This window comes from Calonectris borealis, chromosome 10 (assembly GCF_964195595.1).
Source record: "Calonectris borealis chromosome 10, bCalBor7.hap1.2, whole genome shotgun sequence".
Taxonomy (NCBI): Eukaryota; Metazoa; Chordata; class Aves; order Procellariiformes; family Procellariidae; genus Calonectris; species Calonectris borealis.
The window spans coordinates 22,774,148-22,798,873 of NC_134321.1; the positions used below are offsets into that span (position 1 = coordinate 22,774,148).

At 39.1% G+C, this 24,726-nt stretch overlaps 2 protein-coding genes across 10 annotated transcripts in view; one reads left to right on the plus strand and one right to left on the minus strand.

Annotated features, from left to right (window-relative positions):
- Positions 1 to 1,514, plus strand: part of CFAP92 (cilia and flagella associated protein 92 (putative)) — a 36,780-nt gene extending 35,266 nt beyond the window's left edge. The window contains exon 19 of the mRNA XM_075159408.1: positions 1,243 to 1,514. Coding sequence (XP_075015509.1) covers positions 1,243 to 1,285 — 43 coding nt within the window. The 3' untranslated portion in view covers positions 1,286 to 1,514. The remainder of the gene's footprint in view (positions 1 to 1,242) is intronic.
- On the minus strand, positions 238 to 24,677 carry ACAD9 (acyl-CoA dehydrogenase family member 9). Of its 9 annotated transcripts, XM_075159416.1 has the most exons (19): positions 22,699 to 22,792; positions 20,446 to 20,512; positions 20,164 to 20,265; positions 18,876 to 18,944; positions 16,865 to 16,971; positions 15,318 to 15,418; positions 13,431 to 13,539; positions 12,937 to 13,111; positions 12,237 to 12,310; positions 10,703 to 10,778; positions 9,953 to 10,023; positions 9,471 to 9,590; positions 8,501 to 8,629; positions 5,833 to 5,912; positions 5,099 to 5,225; positions 3,028 to 3,105; positions 2,013 to 2,141; positions 995 to 1,067; positions 238 to 512 (listed from the first exon to the last, which is right to left on the minus strand). In XM_075159416.1, exons 5-19 carry the CDS (start codon positions 16,946 to 16,948, stop codon positions 412 to 414), a joined length of 1,527 nt encoding a protein of 508 aa, XP_075015517.1. In that variant the 5' UTR covers positions 16,949 to 16,971; positions 18,876 to 18,944; positions 20,164 to 20,265; positions 20,446 to 20,512; positions 22,699 to 22,792; the 3' UTR covers positions 238 to 411. The 9 variants fall into 9 exon arrangements, with proteins under 9 accessions (XP_075015517.1, XP_075015511.1, XP_075015510.1 ...); XM_075159410.1 differs by lacking the exons at positions 18,876 to 18,944; positions 20,446 to 20,512 and adding an exon at positions 24,489 to 24,677 and having other exon boundaries at positions 13,461 to 13,539; XM_075159409.1 differs by lacking the exons at positions 18,876 to 18,944; positions 20,446 to 20,512 and adding an exon at positions 24,489 to 24,662.
- Between the last annotated feature and the right edge of the window lie 49 nt (positions 24,678 to 24,726).

Genomic DNA, 24,726 nt, shown 5'->3' on the forward strand with positions numbered 1-24,726 from the left:
GTCCGCAGTGCGCTGGGCAAGGTGACCTCCGGAGGTCCCTGCCAACCTAAATTGTTCTGATTCCGCAAGTCTTCCAGTGCTTCTCTAAAGGTAAGTACGTAGCTTATTTAAGCTTAAAGATACTTCCCAGAACACTGATCCCTTCCCTGGGAAAACACATCTCACTGTCCAAACCTCAACTGTCTTTATTTAGCTCCAAGGGACAGATGTATATACATCTAATAAGATAACTTGAGATTTAAATAACTTCTTTTTTATTTATCTTTTTTACATGAAGCTGTGTTTAGAAGTTTTATTTTACACAGTTACACCTCATTACATTTGTTAAACTCATGAAATAGGTGTCAAATACTTGAACTGCAGAAAATCAGCCAGTTTTACATTCATCGGTATTTGCTGCCAGTGAAGGCGTTAGAATGTCCTGTCCAGCGGATGAGAACAGATATAGGCTCTCTTTTCCAGTACCTGCTTTGCAGCTTTTTTAATACAGTCATCCAGATTTTCATCTGCATCTGTGGAGAAACAGAAGGAAAGTTAACTGAAGTACCATAAATAGCTTTTCTAAATTTCTTTCGAAGAGGATTTTAGAATACAAATGCAAGTATCTAAACTTCGGTGCCAGGAAATAATTTACCATTCTCTTCTAAAAAAGATTGATTATTGCAGACTGAGTTTCACAGACCAAACGCCTAATTGGTCAGTACTTAACAATTCGGTATTTGACCTATTTGGTTATCTGATATTTTCTTTACAGGAGTATTTGCTACTGACAGATTTTATGTTCCTCTCCGCAGTTGGAAAAAAAAGAATCACTGCAGTTTTATCTATTAAATGAAGAGACTCTTTCTGTTCAACTGGTACAAGTTCTGTGCCTCATCCTAATTTAAGGCAGAGCAAAACTATTCTGTTGGTCACATCAAAAACACCTACTTGTGTTTGGAGTCTGTGAAAGCCATAAGAGTATAAAAAAATCCTTTTATTTTATGGAACTTACATTTTTGTAATTGAGCCATGGCATAATTATTCTTGAAATATGCTTCTGTGCAGAAGATATTTGTAAGAAGCACCTGAGAAAATAGTAAAACTCAGTTAAAAACTAGTAAATAAATTTCATAACCGAAACAATGTAGTAAAAATACAGTAATTTAAATTTCTGAAAGTCTAGTTTTGTCTCTTGATAACGGAGCCCTGCAAGTTAGACATGTATTGTTGCAAGCATCGTTGTTACTTTTTTCCCCACAGCCATGAATGTCAGAGTTGGGATGACCCCGTCACTCAAAACTGACTAGAAGACATTTTTGGTGATAAATCCAGAAGGGGCTTACACACACAAAATCTGAAGTCTCAAGGCCAGCGAAGACAAAGGTTAATCAGTTTGGATTTGTCTAACACTTAATTATAGGAAATTTACTTGTCCTGTAGCATAACTGTTACCATGCAACTTTAAATGCGCTACTATACAATCACCTGTGTGACAAACTCTCACTTTACTGTCAATAAATTTATTGACAAAATATTATTATTATACGTTACTATTTATTTATGATTATATGGAAAGAGTTTGGGAAGAACTGCATGGTATTAGCAGGTTTAAGAGAACATGGAAATTTGTAATTCATTCATAAATGTGTATGTATATGTTAAAATATTTTAAATACTTCGATAGCACGCAACTCAGAGCACCTGAGAGGCAACTGGTGTGGTTACTGCACTCTTGCACCGATCAGTTTAGAAAGTCTGGTATGCTCTTGGTTTTACGGGAGTTTGCTGTGATAGATATAAATTCTTAACAAATGTAGGGTGTACTTTTAAGTGTAACAAAAGCTCTTCGTCATGGAGGTTTTGCAAAGTCTGAGACGTGTAAGATTTGAAGGAAAGTCTGAGGCTGGATAGCGCCTCTTTATTACAAAACACTTAGTGAGGCAGAATGGGAATGAATACGGATTGTTAAGCTACGTGATCCAAGGCGTGCAGACATTAAATGGGTACCACTGATATTAAAGTACACTTACTTCATGGTCATGGTTTCTTAGACCGATACTGATAGACCGGCTAGCTCTGGAAATAGCTGCTGTCATTGCATATAAATTAATAACGATATCTGCCACTCTCTTCAGAACCAACTGCTCATCCACTATTGTCTAGAAGAGTAAAAATGATTATTAGCTTGTAGTTCGTCAGTTTAAAACTTTAACCAAACATTTTTTTTCATACTTTGTATTTAGGTTCATACTTATTTAGCATAGACAGGTAAGTTGTTTCATAGGATTTCTACCCTAAGTCAGAAAGATTTGGATTAACTATGCTCTGCCTTTTAACAATTTTGGATTAACGATGTTTAAACTACTAAGTTTTGGATTAATTATCTTCCACCTTTTAACAGTCTTTCAGGCTGCAGCCAACAGTAAAATTGCTGCATCTTGAAATCACGTCGGTAAATTCACTGACATTGAAGTACCAAATATATTAAGCCTGTTCAAAAGATGTATTAGTTAAAGTGGAAAGCGGCGGGGCCTAGTCTGATAAGCATTCGCAGAGCACATCAGATCAACAAAATTGAAAATCCAGGGTGCTCTAAGTTCAGTCTCTCCTATTTTAACTACACCACTTTGCATGGCGTAATTACAGATTCATTTGCTGTACAACATGGACGAATAGCATGAATTCAAAAACTGCTGGTACAGCTCTTCATTTGGGAACAGGGAAATGGGCTCCAGTGACTGCTCACAGCAAGTACTTAAAAACAAGTCACTGGAGCAGGCAGGACTTGTGCTTACAGAGGTAGAAGAAAACAACAAATTCACTGAGATTGGTTTTGTTTCTTTGTTTGTTTGTTTTTGAAACAGAAGTTGTCCATTACATCAAGTGTAGAATTTCAGTGTATTTTCTCATATTCGACAGAAACGTGTTGTGTAAAGGAAGTCCTGGCTCTTGCTATACACACAGTCCACTCTAGAGTCTAGCGAGGCCAATTCGGTTGAGAATAAACTATTCAGTAACGACGATAACAGAAAAAATAATAGCTACCTTGCCAAACCTACTTAGCAGGCCTCTCACTGTAGTTCCAAAATAATAAGTGTTTTCTTCAAGTTTCTTGCCACTTTCCTATACAATAAAACAGAAAATACAACAATTTGAGCAGTCCCCGGCGGGAAGAACAAGCACACCTCTCGGAACAGGACACGCAGCTAAACCAGCAGCGCATTCCAGGGAAGCACCTCTGGGGAAGTACGAGCTACTCCTGTGCAGCCCAGCCAACACACCAAGAGCTCGGGCGACGCCACCTCCTGCATGAGAAAGCAGTGGCTCTGCCCCCACAGTCCTGGGCCGCTGTGGTCTGGCTGCAGGCGGCCGGCATTTCCCATGGGTTTAGTAGCCAAGACACACATTAGAATTCTCAACTAGAGCACAAAACTCGTTTTCCTCTTTTAAGTAGCCAAGACTGAAGTTTAGCAGTCTGGAATCAATTCTGAGCGATCAAAATGAAGGAACAACGTACACTAAAAGCTGAACAACCAGCAGGCAATTCTGTTGAAGAAGCTAACGATGTAAGCCCCAAGATGCGCACAAGAACGAACTTCCCTCTCTAAAAAATGGCCGTTCAATTTTCTGCTAAATACAGCGTTTATTATCAACGTCTAGTCACTGACCAGAAGTCCCTGTTAAGATGATCTTTCACCATTTTACATCTTTTTCTTCCCAGCTAAGAAGGAGGGAGAGTTTGCCTATTTACCTAAAAGGAATGGGATTATAAAATGTTGATTCTTTTCTGAGGGAAAAATCACGGTTTAGATGCAGCCTGGTATCCTGAAGCCCAACTAATACTAGATTTTCTCTTGGCAAGTACTGTTTTTTTAACATTTATCCGGTTTGCTGCTGAAAGCCAGATAGGCATTATTCTTTTTCAATAAAATATGCATTATAATTTTCTAAATTTTACTTTTGGTGACTTTCCAGTATAGTCTTTATGCTTATGCAAGCACTAGTTGGAAAAATTCTTCTGCAACATTTAGTTCTGCACAGCAAACCTAATTCTTATTCTAAGTGCTGCAGGTTATGAAAACCCTGAAAATCAAGATTATCTGGTACTACTGTGTGAATTCACCAACAGTCTGAAGTTTAGCAGTCTGCAATCAATCCTGAGCGATCAAAATGAAGGAATGATGTACACTAAGTTGAACAACCAGCAGGCAATTCTGGTATTAAGTAGGAAGAACATTTCCAGTGTCATATTTGGCCTTTATTAATTCATGAACGCAACTAATTAACGATGCTGATTCTTGTGATACGAGTAAATGGGTTTGAAGCTATTTAGAGGAAGTTCGAATCTAGTGTGTCAGCTAGGTCAGAATTACCGTAGTTAAAACAATCCACCCATGTGCTCTGGTGGCACTGCAGAACACGGCGTATTTACCCGAAGGAGGTGCTGTATTGTTAAGCTTCCTTTTGTGAACTGAACAGTATTAGCAAATCCTAGCAAATCCTCTTACCTGGGTGCCTGAAATAGCTGACCTGGAGGACAGGTATACTGATAGAACAGTGAAAGTAGTTTTGTTACAGTTTTTCAAATCACTAACAAAACATCATAGGAAAACCATACCTTACCTTTTCTCTATTAACAGAACATTCATCTTTGGTCATAAAAATTATTTAGTAAGTGATTGATTAAGCAAGTATGTATATATAGTTCAGAGAAATTCTTACCTAAAACCATGTTACTATTAAACAGGAAAAAATAGTGGTTTTTAACTGAGCTTATTATGAAGGGCAGCAACAGACCATTACAAAGACTTCAATACTGTGAAAGCTCAATTTATATAAATTACTAAAAAGGATATAAACCTGGATTTGGTACAAATACAGACTTAGAACAGTCTTCATTCTACCTTCATGTGTACCCATGTAATACCTATAACTAAGTCCTTACCCCTGAAATGGTATAAACATCTGCTTAAATTTGTAAATCTCACTGTTCCTAAGTACACGCTTTGTTTTAAATAAATAGGGTATCAGGTTGTGACAAGCAGTGCAGGGAATCAAACATGAAAGACCAGTGTCTGGACCTGGTCAAAGAGCACCGTGTCCCCCTTCCCCTTACCTGGAGGCTGGGATGCACCACTCCACGATCACCAACTAGCCCATAATCCACTTTTCTGCCCATCGTGTCCCGTAATTTGCTTAGAAACTCCCCCAGTGCCACTCCCACATTTCCTTTCTTGATTTCTCTAAAATGTTGGGAAAACAAACAGCTGTTAAAGGCCATTTCCTGGTTTGCAAGGGAAGCTTCAGGAGTTCAGATAACCCGTTGGGATTGTAAATGCTCTACCAAAACACCTGCAGTTTGTGTATGAATCATCAAGTCTTTTGATCCATTTTACTATGAAATCTGGAGAATTATTATACAGCCTTAAATGTATACAACATGGTTCATCTTCAGTTCCTCTCAAAAATACTCAAATTCCAGAGACCAGTATATACACTCAGTATGTACGATATAGCTGTCTTACCAATAAAACTTTGTTATAAAATCTTATGTTATAAAATTTTAATTACTGGTCTTTTAAGAAGGAGTTTTACACAAGCTGGAATTATAAGGTGAGATAAAATAAATCCAAGATTCCTAAATACATAAAACATCCAATTAAAAAGAAAAAAAAAAAACCAAAACAAAAAGCCCCCAACCCCATAACACTGAACTGCCTTTTTAGACAAGATAATACATTCAGAAATACTGCATTTTTTTCCCTACGGTTTCCCCCCTTATCTCCAGTTAAACAGTTATTAGATTCTGTTTAGTTTATTAAAAACTATTAGAAATAAATAAGAACATACTTAATTTTGTCAGTTAAGATTTTGCCTGCGTATTGCATACCCGTCAAAGCAATATACAGTCGCAGAATTTCATTTGTTCCCTGTAAAAAACATAACATAAAGTGATGTCACTATCAAGTACAAAGTATTTTTAGTATTTCAAAAATCTAGATATGCTGTGCTAATATTTTCTATACTTTTTTTCCTAAAACTGCTTTTAATGTCTAAATAACTTATGTGCTGTGCTTTTCCTTGAAATGTTCTAAAATGCATTTGGACTCGTAAGATAAAATTCTTTTGAGAGCTCTGTGCAAGACAAAAGATGATCATCACTTGTAAGGAAAACAGACTTATGGCAGAAACCGCGCTGCCAGGTGAGTTTGCCTGAAGCGGCTGCAGAAGCTGGGGAGGTAGAGGACATACGGCTGCAGAGGGTCAGGGATGCTGGAAGCAAGGAACGAAGACTAAACACTCTACTAATTAATTTTTTTTTGAAGTATATGTATAATTTTGAAGACAGGTTCTTTAGTTAACTAGAAAGTTTACAGTATTAATGAATGTTTTCCAAGCAGGTCTGTATTCCCAGTCTTCCCTTTCTATTGGTCTAGTATTAAAAGATTACTCTTCATCCATCCATAAATGTTTGCTATCTTTTGCTTTATCTCAATTATAAATTCTGATTTCATGTAGCTGTGAAGAAGTTAAGCCTCTCATTATTAACATTCATATGTATCACAACAAAAAAGAAACCAGACTAAATGCATTTTGAGTAAAAAGTAAGTAAGTTCTGCATTGTTCCAGTAAAGGAACGTTTAAATAGGTGTAAAACTGCGCACTATGCCTGTTTGGAAAGCAAGTGCAGACCAAGAAATTAAGATGATACTGTACAATTTGATGTCTGGGAATCCTTTATATGATTGATTGTTTAATATAGATGGCTGAAGAATAAAGATCAAAACACAGAAGGCTGGTCACAGATGAAAAGCACCCCGAGTGTTAGACCAGTGTCAAAACTGTAATGACCCCGTGACAGGCCAAGTGACAGAGGGGCTACAGTGCCAGAAGAAGTACTCATCTGTCCTTGAGACGAAGCAGGACGTTTTGGGGGGGCACACCCACAGCCCAGCCTACCCACTGTTGTTGGGCAACAGAAGCAGATCCTGGACAAGGAAGAGTCTTCAGAATTCTGTCCTCGGCTGCAGCAAACTGCATTTATCTGACCTGCCTGCAGGTCCCTTACAAACAGCCAAGATAAACAAGGTAAGCACAGCCTTCTTGTTTTAGCAGAAGAGTAACTTTCTATACCTGTTGGGATCAGTGAGAAAAATGAGCTGAATTACAGGAATTCCAGCGGCGTCGTGTTTTGGTTTTTTTAAATAAGACTTCCTATAACCTGTCCAATGTGAAAGGTCGTCTCTGCTTCAACCAGTCTAGAAAGTGGTTTTGATTTTACTATTCAGAATGTCCGTCGGATTCATAAACATCAACCCCACAGGATGTAGGAGGATGCCCTTACAGGTTGGCTGGTTTTGCTCTTCAACCAATATTGGAATTGACTCTTCCTACTTACACGAGATAAACACACACGTATTTGCCAGAGCAGCTGGGTGGCTGCTGTGCACTGAACCGCAGTTTGAAAATTCTTGCTTGCAGTGATTTGCAGTTGAGATATTTGCTGTCCTGACACCAGGAGGTAAATGATCATTTCTAAATGGTCCATCAAGAAAAATCAAGCCTGGAAATCTGGCTCAGATGTGCAGATGAATGGCCACTGATAATCCAACTTGGAAACAGTAGATTTCGCAGCCAACTTTTTTTTTAAAATAAATGCATATCAATAAGTTAATTAAACTTCTAAATTAATCTTTTGTGTGTTTCCCTACTTCCCTTGTGAGAAGCACGCAAGAGGAAAGGTTACTCAAGTCTAGGCACCAACAGAGTAGCTTAGCCGCAAAAAAAAATAGAAAATCCTATTAGAGAAAGCTGTTTAAAAATTAAACCTTTGCCCATACCTCTCACCAAATCCTATCACTTATATTAGTACAGATACATGAGAATAAAAACAGCAGAAAGGTTTCAAAGTAGGCTTGATACAAAGCAAGATGGCCAGCTTCATTCTCATGAGGCTCTTGCTTAGGCAGACACAGGACTCCGATTTCATCATGAGTCAGCATATGCAATTACAACTATTTACTGAACATAAACTGATGAGTTACTCTTCTCAACTAAAACAGTTTTAGGCTTTTACGCTAATTTAGAATCCTTTAGTCTGTTCAAAACAACAACAAACCCAAGCCATGAACTGGGACTGTTTTTTCTCATGACAGTGTATTTAAAACAGCTGCATATGTTGTTAAAAACATCCAGGAAGTTTCTAAATATTTAAGAAGAAACTGTATATACACTACCAGTGTGTGTATATATATACACACACAACGGTATTACCGATTTGTTCTTCCCAGAGACACAGCTGGTGCCAGTTCCTTCTGTAACTCAGACTTTATGGTTAGTCTATAAAAGCTGTCGTATTTTATTATAGGAAAGTACTATCCGTATCTCCAAAGAAAACAAGATTAGTTCTTCAGTCTTACTCTATTACAGACTTTGCAACTAAACGAATGAAGGCCTATTCAACTGAATACTCGGGTTTCAGCTCAGGTTTACAGTAGAACAGTATCTTCATACTTGCCTCAAAAATCAGAAGTATCCTAGCATCTCTGAGATAGCGTTCATAGGGGTAATCTTTCATATAGCCAAGGCCTCCAAGAATTTGCAGTGCTTCGCTTACGCAAGCCCACGCGCCTTCAGAACTGAGCACCTGCCGTTGGAACAGTATTTCAATCACCATGCTACGCAGTAAATACATAATACGTTGCTCCATTATGGTATCTACGTGACATTGCTGCAATATTTTGCACTGCTGTTAAAATAGTCCTGTTTAAAGCTTGCCTGAAGTAGTACCCTTACGGCTCAGGGTGGATACTTCGGTCAAACTCAAATGGTTTCCTTGCAATCCGCAAGAACGTCTCTGTAAGGAAATACTCCTGGGAGAGTGACGGCCACAGACTGAAAGAAGAGCTGCAGCGGGTTGGTCGCTGCCCAGATTCACCGGAACACGCGTTCTTTTGAACTGACCGTGCCGCAAGGGACTGCCGAGGGGGGCTGAAGCTCTCTGAGCTCTCCTCGAGGTGCCTGCGGCCAGCAGCACCCAGCCCTACGCCGCAGACGTGCCTTCAGCGACACTCCAGCAGAGAGGGCCGCACTCTTTCTCCACATATTCTGCAACCAATTCTGAGTTAAAGCCAGGACAGAAGCGCCTTAGCCAGGCCTGCAGCTGGGATCATAGCTGAGTGTCCTTTTACTCTTGCTACCGTGTCAGGCCACGTAAAAACAGAATTCAAGAGGACCACGGTATTCCAAACCTGTCGTATGCAGTTTTTATTTCGTATGGTGACAAAAACCTGAATCTGAGGTAATCAATAGCACGTGGGAAATAAGAGACAACAGAAATGTCTATTTTTTTCATCTAGCTGAGGTTTTTGTATCATATGTCTACATGTAATGCCTGAGCCTCTCAGCAATGTAGACTGAAAAACAGGAGAGGCATTAGTCTTTATTAGCTGAAAGCTGTAGGCAAGTCTTTCAATAAAATTAATTACCTTGACCATGGCTGCCTCCACGGAGCAGTCTGGAAACCCTGGCCTGTCCATCATTCCTGCAGTGAGGTAAGCCATACTCTCCATTACGTATGCTTTCACAGCCATAAAACAAAACTTCTCCTGTCAAACAATAATGCAAGGAATCACACAGGAATTAAGATGCAAAATCCCACAGTCAAGCCTGAAACCTAAGACCACAACTGCATTTTCATATGTTTAACATATTATCAAATACTAATTAATAAAAAGTACTACTGCAAAATAATCGCGAAAAACCTAAAAAAAAGGTATCTTTATTCATTTATCATTCTAGACATTTAAAAGATCAGTGTACAGAAGTCTGCACTAAGTTTACACAAATTTAATACCTCTAGCAATTTCTTCAAACCAAAAGTAGAGCCAGAAGAACCCCAATATAATCTATGTCCTTGCACTTAGTCAATACAAAGCACAGAGATTTTAAGTTTTTCATTTTTTATTACCTGAATTAATCCAAATTCGCTCAGTTTCTTATTGAATTGTTTCCTGGTACAAGCATACTCTGATGTCATTTCTTTAAAAAAAAAAAAAACAAAACCCATCTCAGAACAGCAGAACTGTAACTGTGACAGACTATTCCTGCTGACAGCGTCTTTCTGTTGACTGACACTGCAGCCTACACCGAGTCAACCCCTCGCCGCTTCGGAAGCGGCAGCTTGTGAAACACACCCTCAAAATGACAGTGTTGATCAAATCTGGGAAAAGGCTTTTGAACAAGAATCTGAGGTGTGAACCCGTGCTCTTAGAGAGGGCACGTGTTAGCGCTAATTGATTAGAGGGATTTCTGTTACTATTTTGGGTAACTATTGGTAGAAACCAATTTTATTACTTGTTACTGTGTAAGCTTTGAGCCAGTTATTCAAGTTGGAAGTTTTAAGGGAGATTATGCCTTCTAAAAGCAACAGTATATACGTTATTCTCTCAGTAAGAATATTTTACCTCAGAAAAATTCAACAGAGGCAATAACTTTCCACTGTATGAACTGAAGAAACTTCAGTGTTTTACAGGCTTTTAGTAAAAATTTAAATAAAAATTATTTTAAAGAAGTCAAAGCATGTTATGACTGACAATATAGCGATGTTGTTATGATCAAGACTTGTGTTACTATTTTGAATTAACTGCATTATATACCTTATGCAGATCAGGGTTTTTTTGCATGGCATCCAGCAATCCAGAACACCTAAGTCACCCACCTATCAATTTTTTAATCATTCCAGCAGATGCACTGCCCATGCTAAATCTTCCACTGTTTAGGATATTCATGGCAACCTGTGGAGAAAGTGAATGGGTTTTAGGCACTGTTGTTGCTGCAAAACTCCTTAGGCACGATGGTTTTTGCTACCTTGCTTCATGTTTTAGTGCTTTCCTGGGTTTCATTTGTCCCTGGAATACACCGGCCCTCATACTGGTCAGCACGGCATTCAGCATCCCAGCAATAATGCTTCAAAACTAGGCTTTTAAGGTGACCTCCCACATCTGATTTCATACTTGAAACAGTTTTCAGATACTGATGATCCAGTGACCTGGAAGTAATCCTCTATTCAAAATACATTAAGGTAAAATGTAGATAAAAATGTATTTATCTGCAACTAGACAAACAACATTCAAACTAGACAACACTGCTGCAGTTTATCAGATGAAGAAGAAAACCAGAATATTGTTTAATCTGTGTACACAACAGCCAAATATAAAAATCTCCTCTGCAGCTGACCTGCAATGGGTGCTTTCCTGCTTCAGATACCCTTCAGCAACATGCAAGAAAAGGGAACAAGAACGAAAGGTGTAGAAATGAAATACAGATCAATAATGTACAAAAATAGACTCTGAAATCTAGTATTATTGTTTCTTAGCAGGAGAAACATGAGTGATTCAGTTCAAAGACTGTTAAGAAATTTAGCCAGAAGTCACTGTTCCTACATTTTAATTTGTGATAATTATCTGAAGAAGAAACCATAAAAATCTTCTTTTAGTATGTTTACTACATTAAAGAAGATTATTGCATTTAGCATTTAGGTCTGGACTTGCCTGCTGCAGAGGGAGTAAGAAAACTGAGAAGGACGACCAAGAACAGTTCTGCCAATCCACACATGACGTGTGTGACCTCAGAGAGGTTACCACAGCCAGGCGACCAGCGTTATCTTTACGGTGTCGCACTTCTCCGATGCGATGCCAGAGGCATTGCCGATGAAGAGAAGCCAATGCCAGAGGCAGCCTTTCAGTCTACTCCTCCCGTTATTTGCTTGTGCAATAATCTAACCCTGGAAAACCACCTGACGTCCACGGACCTTGGGCAGGATCTGGACTCTCCTCGAACCACTTCCTGTTACACTCATTTCTTTCTCTCCCCTCCTACATTGTCCACAATTCTGGCTGCAGAAAACAGCAGAAGACATTTCCCTGATTCAATTCAGAAGTTCTGTTGAAAAAGTTGCTCCCTTTTCTGAAGGGAACAGTATACCATGAAAAACATTAAAAAGCCAAACAAATAGTGGAACCAGCTCTGTAACTGTATTGAGAAGAAATACATACAAATCTGAGATTATGGCACGCTCGTGCACTGTGCCAGTGAAACCAATTAATACAAAGCACATAAGGTAAATGGAGAAGCCCGTCCTCCAGTATTCTTCAGTTTAGCAATGTTCATTATTACCAGTAAGGAAACTTCAGTTTCCACAAAAGTCTCCTTCAGACTTTTAAAAATCATCAGTAGTTATTTTTACTGCTTACCTTAAATCCCCCTCCGACTTCTCCAATTACATTCTCTATAGGCACCTTTGTGTTTTCAAAATGTACTTCACAAGCTGAAACACAGAGTTAACAGCTGTTGAGTTATTATGTAGAAATATTTAAAAGACATTCAGGAACATAATTGACTCTTTTTGTAACAAGAAGTAAAGTTTTCCTAATGCACTGTTGATGACAGAATTACATATGCTTTGCCAAGTAAGTTAGAATTTGGGAAAAGACTGTAGTTGACATCAGTTACTGATGTAAAATATTCAAAAGATAATTAATGTACATTATATGAACAGAGAACTACAGTTTTGTCTCTATTTTAAGGAACTGATACAGCAGTCAAGTCCAAATGATAGACAGTGAAAAACTATAATCATCAGCAAGCTTCAGAAGAGCCTATGAAAACTTATTTCTAGATTAAAGCTACTCGGTTATCAAATCTGCCGAGTAATTTCTTTCACTGCATAGTTAGGGAAGCTTCACATGTGCAGAAAAGAATGAGACAATACGGATTTCTTATTTCAGACCCTGCATTGGGAAGGACTCATAGGAAAAGCTAGGTAAAGAAACATGAAACTTACACTGTTATATGGAATGGATATTGATTTGCCTCTGAATTCAGATGATCTAAACAAATTAAAACATTAAAATATTCAAACAATTTCTGTTAACAATTTTAAGCGATTCTTACTATTGGATCCTCGAATGCCTAACTTATCCTCAGGTTTCCCATGGGTGACTCCACCAAAATCCCGCTCTACAATGAAAGCAGTAATTTTGTCTTTCCGTTGTCCATCTTTATCAACAACCTCTGTCCTAGCAAATACTGTGAAAATATTGGCAAGGCCACCGTTTGATATCCAAACCTGTTTTGAGAGAGGAAAGATGTATAAGAAATGTATTTGTTCTGATTTTGTCAGCACTGTTCCTGTTTCATAATAGACCAGCTTCCCTTAATTGCTGCTGCTTCCCTTAAAATTCTAACGAGTGTTCTGCTACTAGTTTTGCCTCTTGTGAACACATTTCCAAGGAAAGTTGACCACATAATGGTAAGTTTAGACCAACTATAAGAGTAGATTGTAATATAGATTTGAATTAAATGAAAATCCATGGTGCATTTTCACAAAAGCGGACTGACGGCAATGCTGCAAAAGACAAATATGCTCTCTATATTGTAACAAAGACCTGTCGTATTTCCAGTCTGGGAGTGGATACCTTGGAGCCATTTAATAAGAAGTATTTCCCATCTTCACTGAGGGTTGCTCTTGTCTGGATGGACGCAGCGTCACTTCCACTAAAAGCCAAAGAAGTTATTAATGTTTAAAGAAACAAACACGCTTTAAAAAACAAAGCTACATCTTTTTTCCTCTTCCCATCCTTTAAAAAGGAATGTTTACAGTTGCATTAAATAGCAGCATATAAATTTTAATTCTTAACTAACAAGGAAACTTACTAGATTCAACAGCTCTAAAGAAATCTACTTAAGTTACCTGAGGGGCATTTCTGCTGATTAATACGTATGTTATCAATCTTATGATCTGACCAGAATGTTCAAAATGCCACGTAAGCAACTTTTTTGAGCTACACGTTGAGCTCTGTGAACATACACAATCACGTTTAAAACGCCTAAGTTGTTCCTCAAAAATCCGTTCCCTGGTTTTATATCCTAAGTGAAAAAAGGTTCAACAGAAATGAAAAATAAATACGTGACAGTCTCCATCAATGAGCACTTGGGCACATCAAATACTTTCTACAGGAGCAAAATCAGCAGGTGAATTACAACAAAGCAATCAAAAGCTTACATTCTGTGATTGAAAGTTCACAAATCACCACCTTATTACGTAACGTAACAAGAAGCACATAATTGCCCCCTTGAAAGAAGTTTCCACAAATTAAAATGCCACAACGGCTCACTTTGGGCTTTCAGCTGAAGACGGTTGTTAAGTTCTTGGAACAGCCAGATCTCCGCTGGTATTTTAATAGGGTTAGATTTCTAAAACTCAGTTCTAAAAATGATTGCTTCTGTGCCCTAGAACTAAGGTCCCTAAGAAGACTGAACTTAAAGTTACCAAGACTAGCTATCTTTTTAAATAATACTGGGCTAAATAATGATGTTAGAAGAATTTCAGAACACGGTTAGCCCTTGGTTTTTTCCTGTGTTTTACTTCCAAGTCCCTTCCATGGATCGCTTTGTTAAAATATCTGTGCTAGTTTACATTTTACCTGCAAGCGGGATAGCTTTTAGAGGGTCAAAAACTGGCTTAGGACTCTTGAATAAACCCCCCCCCCCGATAGCTGGGAGGTATCTACAGCACAGCAACGTGAAAATCAGCAAGTAAATCAAATGCTCATTGCAAGCCATTCTAGCAGACAAGAATTCAGAAAAGGCAGTTTCAAACTATAGTTTTGTACGGACAAGCAAGATTCAACTTCAAACATTCAACTGGTCTCAGTCCTTCAATCAGTTTCCTTTACAATCACGTCGTAAACCATCTGCCTGTATGTTTCTAAGAAAACTACCTCTTCTGCATTAACAGAATTTGCAACATTAGCAACAGTCAATGAATAAACGTAATAAATACAACTTTATCTTTGAAATGAAGTTGCTGCTACAAAGATGCCTTTTCTGAACCCTAAGGAAAGACCAAAATTTATTGCTATTATTTTTGGTAGCTCCTTCAATACAGGCTCTTATAATTTTGCAAAGGAACTGGAAGCATCCTAAAACAGTCACAGCACATTATTTCTAACATAGCACAAAGTATCCTTCTAATTCATAGTCAGTAATGCCAGAAATTAAGTGGATGAATTCCTGGGATGGGAACAACAACGGTTAGTGACTTCATGGAAGCTGCCATAAGCAGCACATTGGGGAAAGATGAATTACATGATTTGAAGTGTACCTTTTTAAAAAAAAAAAAAAAATTGACCTATATACTGAAGCCATAGGCACCAAATAATAAAGATTTAATATATTAACCGAACAGCTACTGTAAGGAAGATGAAAATAATAAAAAAATCATTTAGGTGTTTTGGTGCTTTCTGAAGCCTTTATGATTACAAACCCAGTACCTTCCAGGTTCAGTGAGACAAAAAGCTGCGATGTGCTCCCCAGATGCCAGTCTAGGCAGGTACTTTGCTTTCTGTTCATCAGTGCCAGCAATGAGGATTCCCTAAATAAAGAATTAACAGAAAACTTTTCAGCATCAACTTGTGTAAAAAGAAATGAAGCTGACAAGCTTCGCCAAGTTCAGGAAGCTTAATTTGCAAATTTTATGGCATAACAAGAGACAGTTTAATAAACAATGGACACTATTATTTATCAGACATGAAAATACGTCACTTATCATCACACAGTTGTTCAAATGCCCAAAGGAAATGGCTTATTGTTAAGACTGCCTTCTTGGGTAGGTTTCACGGTATTTATGTTTAAGTGAAGACTTAATTGTTGCTCTGAAAGGTGCTGAGATAGTCCTTCCTTTATAATTTGTCATACCTTCATTACTATCACTATAATTTTAGTTTAATAACCCAAAAAGCAACAATTTTCAAAGCTCCTAATCAGAGAACAGAACACACGATTTACTTAGGTTCCAAATTATTTCATTAAATAAGCATTCAACAACTTTTTATGAGAGTGCACTTATTTTAATTCTCTGTTGTATTTATTTTTTTACAGCAGGTTTCTTACGAAGGACAAATAAAATACAAAAATACATGATAAAGCTAAATAATCAACGGTTAAATAGCTAAGATACAGTTACTCAACAAAATTAGGCTTAACCCCAACTGACCCAAACTGGCCACAGCAGGAGAGTGACAGCAGTTGTGTCTTACACTGCACTTCTCATCAGACTGCTCTACAAATCACCTCAGCTCACTATCCCTGCTCTACAGATGGCAAAATTTTAAGTAAGGTGAGGAATAAATACATATTTTTAATTAGCATTGTCTGCTCAATTCCATGAAGAATTTTTTATTCTAATGAACTTACTCCTATTTCAAGCTTCAGACCACTCCCATCCATCCACCATAAAATGCACTAAAAGGTAGATACCTAAGGCTACAATATACAGAAAATGGGTTTAAAATTCACATGCTTGCTAAGCATTCACATGGGGGTAAATAAAGACGTTAGAAGCTTCTTGGGTAAGTTTTCTTCTCTAAGCTCCCCCAATACGCAGCCTCATTCAGTTAGAAAAAGTTGCATCCTTCTGAACTCTCTGCATGGCTGTCCCACCTCCCCATAATTTTAGCCCCCCCCCAAATTTTATTTATATCAGTATTTATTCTAGCTACTTTTATCAAGTTTGCTCAATTTAAAAAACTTGGGATCATTTAAGGTTTTTTTTCCTAAGAATTATTATCTCAGTGTTTCCTGGACTAATAATTTTCTTGTGTACTCATATTGAGTCTTCACGCTGCATGAGTCTGACACTGAGCCACCGGCAGTGGTGCTGGGAACACGAACAACCAGCCGACGGCAGAACGTTCCGCCTGATTTACGCTTCAGCGGTAATTCTTATTTGTTACACTCACACCCCACGTTTAAACAGGCTTCACCTCACCTTTTCTATGCAAGTTGTGTAGAACTACTTGACACGAAAGAAGAGCATTACCTTAAGCCCAATAGCTTGATGAGCTGCCAGAGTCACTGCGATAGATCCATCTAAAGAAGTGATTTCTCCCAAACGTGCATACATGGTATTTGACAGACCAAGACCACCTGGAACAAACACTACGTTTTATTCTAAGTAGATACCTTACAATTTAACTTGCCCCTTCCCCCAAAAAAGTTCCTTTCAAGTACAGAAACATCAAGAATATAACACTGTTTAACTGGGGAGCGTCTTAGTGTAGACTGGATATAGTATGTCCACAAATAAGTACCACATTGCTGCAGTTGTGCCAGAAGAATGCATTTTGAAAACAGTAACTTTTTTAGTAAGCATGAGTTGTGCTGAATTTAGTTCTATTCAGAAAGCAGATGCGTTTGTGTTCAAGCATGCATGCACATAGCAAATACAGCGTAATCCATCAAATGGTAGAAAACGAGCTTGTTTAAAACACTCTGTATGTGAAAATGGTAAAAGGTTCGGTATAAAAACTGCTCTAGTCTGAATTTCTGTGCTTACAGGATAAAATGAATTTTTTGGTGACGTTTCCACGCGCCGTTACAAAGCCAGGCCATTAACCCCATACAGCTCTGCGGCTGACCGCTGCAGCCCCAGCAGCGGAGGGGGCAGTGCTGGACAAGGCTCCGGACAGGGCACAAGGCCAGCCAGGCTGTCCCCAGCTTCACTGCAAACCGGGCAGAAAGTGACCTAGACAACAAAACTGGCACAAAATCGTTTCCCAATCCTTCTTCCAAACTAAAGGAGGATAAAATACAACACTTCAAAAATGTCTTTAATGAAAAATTGTGAATGTATCAAAAAACGAACTTGACACTAGCACATCCTTTTTGGAGGAATGTTGTGATCTGCTGATGCAAATACAGACTATTTGTAAGGAGCCTGAAAAGAACAGATAAATCAAAACTGCATCTGTATGACCCTAATGTTCAAGAATTTTATGTTGCCAGGACTAGAAGTCCTGCTCCCTGTAATTTAAGAGTATTTTATATATTACTGCTGAATAAACAACTTTATCTAATCAAGATCATCTTTTGTCCAGGTTAATAATTTTCTACTTGGGACAGTGGTGTAAGTCAGGATAATGAACACCTTATTTCAGCAGATGTCTCAATACTCCTACTATTTTATGTATACCGAATAAATGCAAGAACAAGTCTCCCCGATACCATTAACTCACATCACTGCCTCTTACACCCTTCTCCTTCAGAGCATGCTTACATGAATTAAAACTCCCACTCCTATCTACACACACGCTTACTTCTTTTGCGCTTTCCAGGAGGCACTGGGTTCAGGATTCAGCTCGGAGACTACTGATGACGTGCACAGTAATTCCAGTGATGCCCATCTTAAAGAGAGCCACTATTCCATGACTTACATGCACTTCATTTTTCCCATTAATGTTCTGTGTTTTAATGCTTCTGGCAAATATACCACTATTACAAACCATTATGAAAAATATCATGCAATGAACGAAGCACTGAACATGTGTGACTGAAGAGTTTTAAAATATCACAAGCACCACCACCAAAAATACAGCAGTTTTAAACAACAGAAGCATATTACTTATGGTGCGTTAGAAGCATATTATTTATGGTGCAGAAAAAAGTAACTTGCTTAGAGTAAGGTGATTGCTTTCCATCTTTTGGATTTTATCCAGCGTACATGTTTACAAGACAACAGGACTATGATTTTCTACACATATGCTGAATGGATTGCAACCTTTTACAAACTGGAAGCTGAGAGAGTATTATTGCACAAGCTTCAAAACAATACAAGATCAAAACAACAATAACGTTTTATTAAATTAAAGTATGATTTCTAAGTCAAATACATTGCCTTTCACACTCCTTAAAAAAATTAACAGAGTGGGAAACTTATTTCTAGTTAATCAGTCGTAAGTTACACTTCCAATGCCATGACGCTTCCTAACCCTCTGCTCCGAGTTCTGTCCTTTCTCCTCTGCTCCCAACACCTCCTTTCAGTGGACACTAACCTCCTGTCTCTCTCTCCCCACCTGGGTTGAGGTGCTCCGAGCAGATCTTTCTCCTCCCCAGGCACTATCCTGAAGAGAAAAACTTGAAAGGGCTTGCAAACCTCTTTTCCACCTTACTCTCACATCACCCTGCCTAGTTCTGAATACCCATGAAAAACATTTAATACCATTTCAAAAGCATTACTTAACAATTAATTAATCAACAGAGATCACATCATGTTACAGTAATGCAAGCTGTCCAACATACTTTAATGAATTTGTATATAAACACTCTATTTAAAGAATTGAAATCAGTGCAGCACAGCAACACTAGTTATGTTGCCTAATACAATAAACAAAAAAGATGTAACAAAAAATGCTACAAAAAATAGGGTATTTAACACCAAGTAAATACTGAGGTATGTCTCCATCTTTATATAGTATTATCGTAATCACTGAAAAAAAAAATAGTTTCACGCTATTCTCTTCAAAAATTAGGTACCTTCCCCACTGAAATTACCTTCTGCAGATGGTCAAACACAGTTTTGTCTTTCTCTGAGTTGTTCCCTTTAAAGTCTCCTTCTTTTATAATAGAAAATAGACAATGCAACGATCTCATTTCTTTACAAATTTCATGTAAAATATTAGTTTCAATCCCAATTTTTATTTTAAGCATAAGAATAAAATCAACATTTTCTTGAAAACTCCTTTGCAAGTTTAAGGGTTAATCCACTTGAGGAACTAATGTCTCTGATCTCAGTTAGCACTGTAATGTCCTTTAAGACATAAACTTTTTGTCCAGTATTGCACAGGGAAGATTTTATACCAAAGCTATATTTTTAATAAATAGACATTATACTTTTACACTTCTGTATGGTCAAACACGTTCCTATCTGTCAGTGACAGCTGACAGCTTTGATAGATCAGTTCCATGAGACACTGCAGTTTGGACCCAGTATAATTTTAGGAACCATCAGCAAGAACTGCAAGTCCCATAGAATGTCAAGCTACTCTACTGCATCCAAAAAAAGAACAAAAAGGAAAATACTATGCCAAAAGGTATTTACACCATCTAAAATTAGTCATCTAACTCGGGCGCCCAAGGTAGGAGTATGCAGAGCTCCCTACAGAGCCAACAGACATTCTTGGTGCCCGCACCTCTTTGTGAACTAGGGAGGAAGCCTCAGCTCCCAATTTAGACATCCAAGTCAAATGACTACACATGGAATAGCACAGGCACGTTTTGCAAGACCCAGAAATGCACTACTTAATAGGCTACTGGGTTATTCTTTTGTGACCAGTTACTCACCATATTCCTCTGGAATCTGCATGCCAAAGAGACCCAAGTCCTTCAGTCCTTTTAAAGTTTCAGGTGGGATTTTTGCATCTTGATCAATCTTCTTAGAGTCCACTACAAATACAGAAGGTTTTATAATATAGAACTGTGTTTCTTAGTGCAGAAAAAATCTCTGAGGCTGCAGTGTTCTCAAATCAGAGCCATGGTCACTGCGTGCTATGAGTTAGCAGCAGTGTGGTCTCTAACCTAACTCTCAGTCTGAGAGTGCAGACGCGAAGAACTGAAATAACTTACAGAAAAAGGGGCTGCTGGAGCATCACATCCCTCCCTGCTGTCATTTTCCTCTAGTCTTCTGAAGCATCTTTAGAAAAGACATAGTGCTTGTTGCACTGGATACAGACATACTTCTCATCCCTAACTCCGTAAGAATTACCCTTTCTAGCTTCAGCCTGATCTCACCGACTGTCCCGTCTGCTCTCCTCCCCTCGTGGTTGGAAACGTCTCAAACCCTACACTGGCTTCTGTAAGACTAATAACGCACCGGGTTGGTTGGGGGCTGTTTGCCGCAGCCTGCCACCCCAACCCGTCCTCCTCCCCGCAAAGTGAAAAACGACGATTTTTAGCTTTTTGATGACAATGACACAGACAAGTCCTAACCATCGCAGCAGGAAGTCCCAATTCTGTTTCTGGAGAACAACGCTTCACTTAAGGAGCCCACCTTATTACACCATCAAAGTCAAAATACAGAACCAACTGGAAGGTCCCAAGAATACTGGTTAGGGCGGTAAAGTCACGACATATACAGGAAAAGGACGTGGAAGTGGGAAAAGTCTGGTTTTTATTTCCTTTTCTCAAATATTTCTATGTGTACAGGTTGTGCACATGCACGTTAGCAGATTCCATGACTGAAATAAGCAAAGTATTTCCAGAATTTTCTATCTGAATAACGTCAAGGTCATGATTTAAAAAAAAAAAAAGTACATAAATGAGTTAATTACCAACATCTTGTTCTTACAAGTTACTAAAATTCTTGGGAGATTAAAAGAGCTGTTCCGTACTATGACAGTGAAAATACACAAGAATTGTATTAAGCAGCTCAGGAAGGCTGTAAGCTGCAGCAAAAGGAACACAAGCCATCCTTCCAAAAAGTACACAAAAAGAAGTAACTCCGCAAAAGCAATGGAGCTTTCCTAAAGAAACCTCACATTCACCCCAGTTAAATGACGCTGTAACTTCGTATGAAATATAACAGGGGGAGGCAGCTAAACATTCTGATGCTCCTCTAAGAGAAGCTGTTCAGAAAGAAAACTCATTTTAAAAAAGACTTCATGTTCCCCACGCTAATTTTTTAGCTACATAGTATCAGAAACATATTTGTGGTGTGCCATCAGTACACATGTTCTGGGGAGAAAAAGGTGGTTTTCTACCTCTTCCTCCATTACGCCCATACAGACCTATCCGTGGTGTCTGGACATTGTCAAGCTTCATAATGACGCAGCTGAGAGGAATTTCCTTACCCAGTGCCAATCATATTAAGTTTCTAACTGTTTAAGGCTGCTCTCTCAACCTATTTTTACCACACCCCTAAGTTACCCTGAATAACTAAACAGAAATAGTTGTGAATTCAAAGAAAGACGAGCAATTTCCACCTTCAGTTAAGACTATAATTTGACATTTTTATTCCTCCCTTAAACATCAGGTTTTTTTTACTCGATAAATGATGTTCCCCCACAGAGCAAAGAATTAAAAAATGTAATCTGCATAAATTCTTTATTCACTGTCAGTGAGCAACGTTACAATTTTATCGTTAAAATTACCTGGATCTCATAAATTGTGATCTGTGACAATCACAGGCTTCTTCAAACTCCTGCGGTGTTGGGCAATCTAGACCTACTATCTTTGTCAGCGGGAAATCTGAGATGACACTGTTTAACTGTCTCAGAAACTGCTGTCTGTAAGAAACAATTTTCTACAATTGTTCTAGAATTGGCTTATCTATTGCACCAGTAATAGACGAAACGCCCTGCAACCCTATCTGGAATGTATATGGCTAATACGACTTTTCCTAAATAGAATCACTACTTTAATGCTGAAAAAACATAAATGCTTTTGATTTTTTCATAGCTTCTCAATGAGGCATCATTTATGAATATCTCTGCTGAATTTTGCTAAAATCAGTTTTAGTATGGTAGGACAGTTAAAAAGCTTCAGAAAACATACACAATATACGAAGCGGTAAACAGCAGCATTCAACCGAGCTAAAACCAATTTCAAATCCTACCTCTATTCCAGAATTCTTTTATTTCCTGTTTTTTTCTATTTTTTTTTTCTGTTTTGAAGATTTATGTCTTCTCATCAGCATCCAAATACTCCATATAAAAAAGCCATAAATGAACATGCCTATAGAACCAGCAGCACTATATGACTAGCAATAAATGCATAAAATAACTTAAATATTTTAAGTATAATAATCTTATTCAACTGCTATAGTTAAATCATTTTGTATTCACTAAACTACTTGCATGAATAAGAAACTAATAACTATACCTTCTTCACTGAAGAATTTTTCTACAGGTCCTACAAACTGGTTGATCTCCTGTAGTTCTTCATTGCTAATTTCTGGATAAGGGAAAACTTCTTCCTAAAGCAAGAGGCAAATTTTTACTTTTTTTTAAAAAGCATGAACCATGCAATTGAAATAAAAATTAAAGAACATACGCCTTTCAAATACTAGACTTTAAAAAACTGTGAAGATTAAGAATTGTGGAAAATGTTCAGCCTTATGTGATGAAATCCACAGGACTCAACTTTATGACATACCAAAACCAAATCAGAAGGTACTACCTGAAAAATAGAAACGTTAGGGAGAAATAAAGAGATTTTAAGAACTATGAGGATGCAAAAAACTTTCATCAACCATGAATTTTGTCAACGTAATCCTATTTTGGGATTAAAAGAAAATTAGTTAATTTTAATCTGTATCAGAATCAATTTACTGTTATAATGTTTTCAAAGCTCAGCCCATAAACTCTGTCCCCTGGAAACACACAGCACCTTCCACCTGTTTAATGTCACAAGTACAAAGGTTGGTGAGTTCCATACTGCTCCTTATCGTCAATACCCTGGTATTTTGGTCATAAACTGGAAGCAGTACGACCTGGCAGGCTCGAACAAATAAAAAAATCCAAGCAACTAACACAAGAACTGAAAGACTACATGAGAAGCGTGCTTCTAATTTTTATCATCTTTCCCCTTTTAAATAGAAGAGCCTACCTCTGCCCAAACAAAACTGTTCATGATAGTCCGAAGAATCACATCAGCTCCAAAAATTCCGGATCCAGTAAATGCAATAGTTTTTCAGAAAACTGTTGTATTGAAATTTGAGAGGAAAAAAAAGGCATGTATGAACAGAGGTTTAATGTGATGGAGTCTGACTGCTAACTGTCATAACACTTTACTTGACCAGGTCTGTTTTGGGAGACTTTACTGTTCAACTCATTTCAGAGGATTTGAGTTATTCCTTCTTCCAATTTATTTAACGCTGTAATCTCTGATAAAACATACGCCAAACCCTGGATTAACAGGTACTCTTTTAATCCAGTACAGCGTTATATCTCAAATTTGTAACTTCTTTGTCCAGTGGCATCTCAAGACACAAGAAGAACTTCAATCTTTCCTATAAAACATTGCAAGCAAAAGTTTACATGAAGTCTTGTTCCTTGAAGAAAACAGAGGATAAACGGACCTAAGTTTTGTGGAATGCAGTTGCTGAATGCCCAGAGCCCGATGTAAACAGGCACTGTGTTTCTGTGGGGAATCTGCTAGGCTTGCAAAAAGAGGCGACTGTGGTTTAAAGTAGCCCTTCCGATGCTGGCCGTTCTCGAGCATTTAGAACTACATCACGCGTTCTGGGTGCACAGGAACAAACAGATCGATCTATGTAACGCGGCTTCAGCTGCGAGGGAACCGAAACGCCCGAGAGCGCCGAGGCGGGGCCTGCAGCAGGGAGCAGCACCGCCAGGCTTCGTTCTCTCCCCTCGCTGCAGCCGGGGAGGGCAGAGCGCGAGGCTGCAGGACGGCTCAGCGCTCCGCTGCTGGCGAGGCCGGGGACCCAGGCGCCCTCCCCGCAGCCCACCGCGGCGCCGTTGCTTGGTTAACAGGCACCGGCGACCCCGACACGGGCGGGGCCGCAGCCCCTCAGGCGGGGCCGCAGCCCCGGCCCGCGGCCGCAGCCCCTCAGGCGGGGCCGCAGCCCCGGCCCGCGGCCGCCCCTGAGGCGCCGCCGGCGGCGGCGGGAGCGCGAGACGGGACCCCCGCGCCGCGGGACCCCCACTCACCTTCCGCAGCGCCCCCAGGAAGAGCTCCTTGGCGAAGGCGGGGCGCGGCGCGGCGGTGCGCAGGCGGCGGACGGCGGGGAGGGTGAGGGGGACCGGCAGAGCGGCGCGCAGGGCGCGCAGCAAGAGGCCGCTCATGGCCGCCACCTCGCCGGCCCGCCGCGCTGACGGCGGCGCCAGCGCCGGGCACGTGACCGCGTGACGACCGACCGCCTCTTCCCGTCATCCCCCGCGGGGCCGC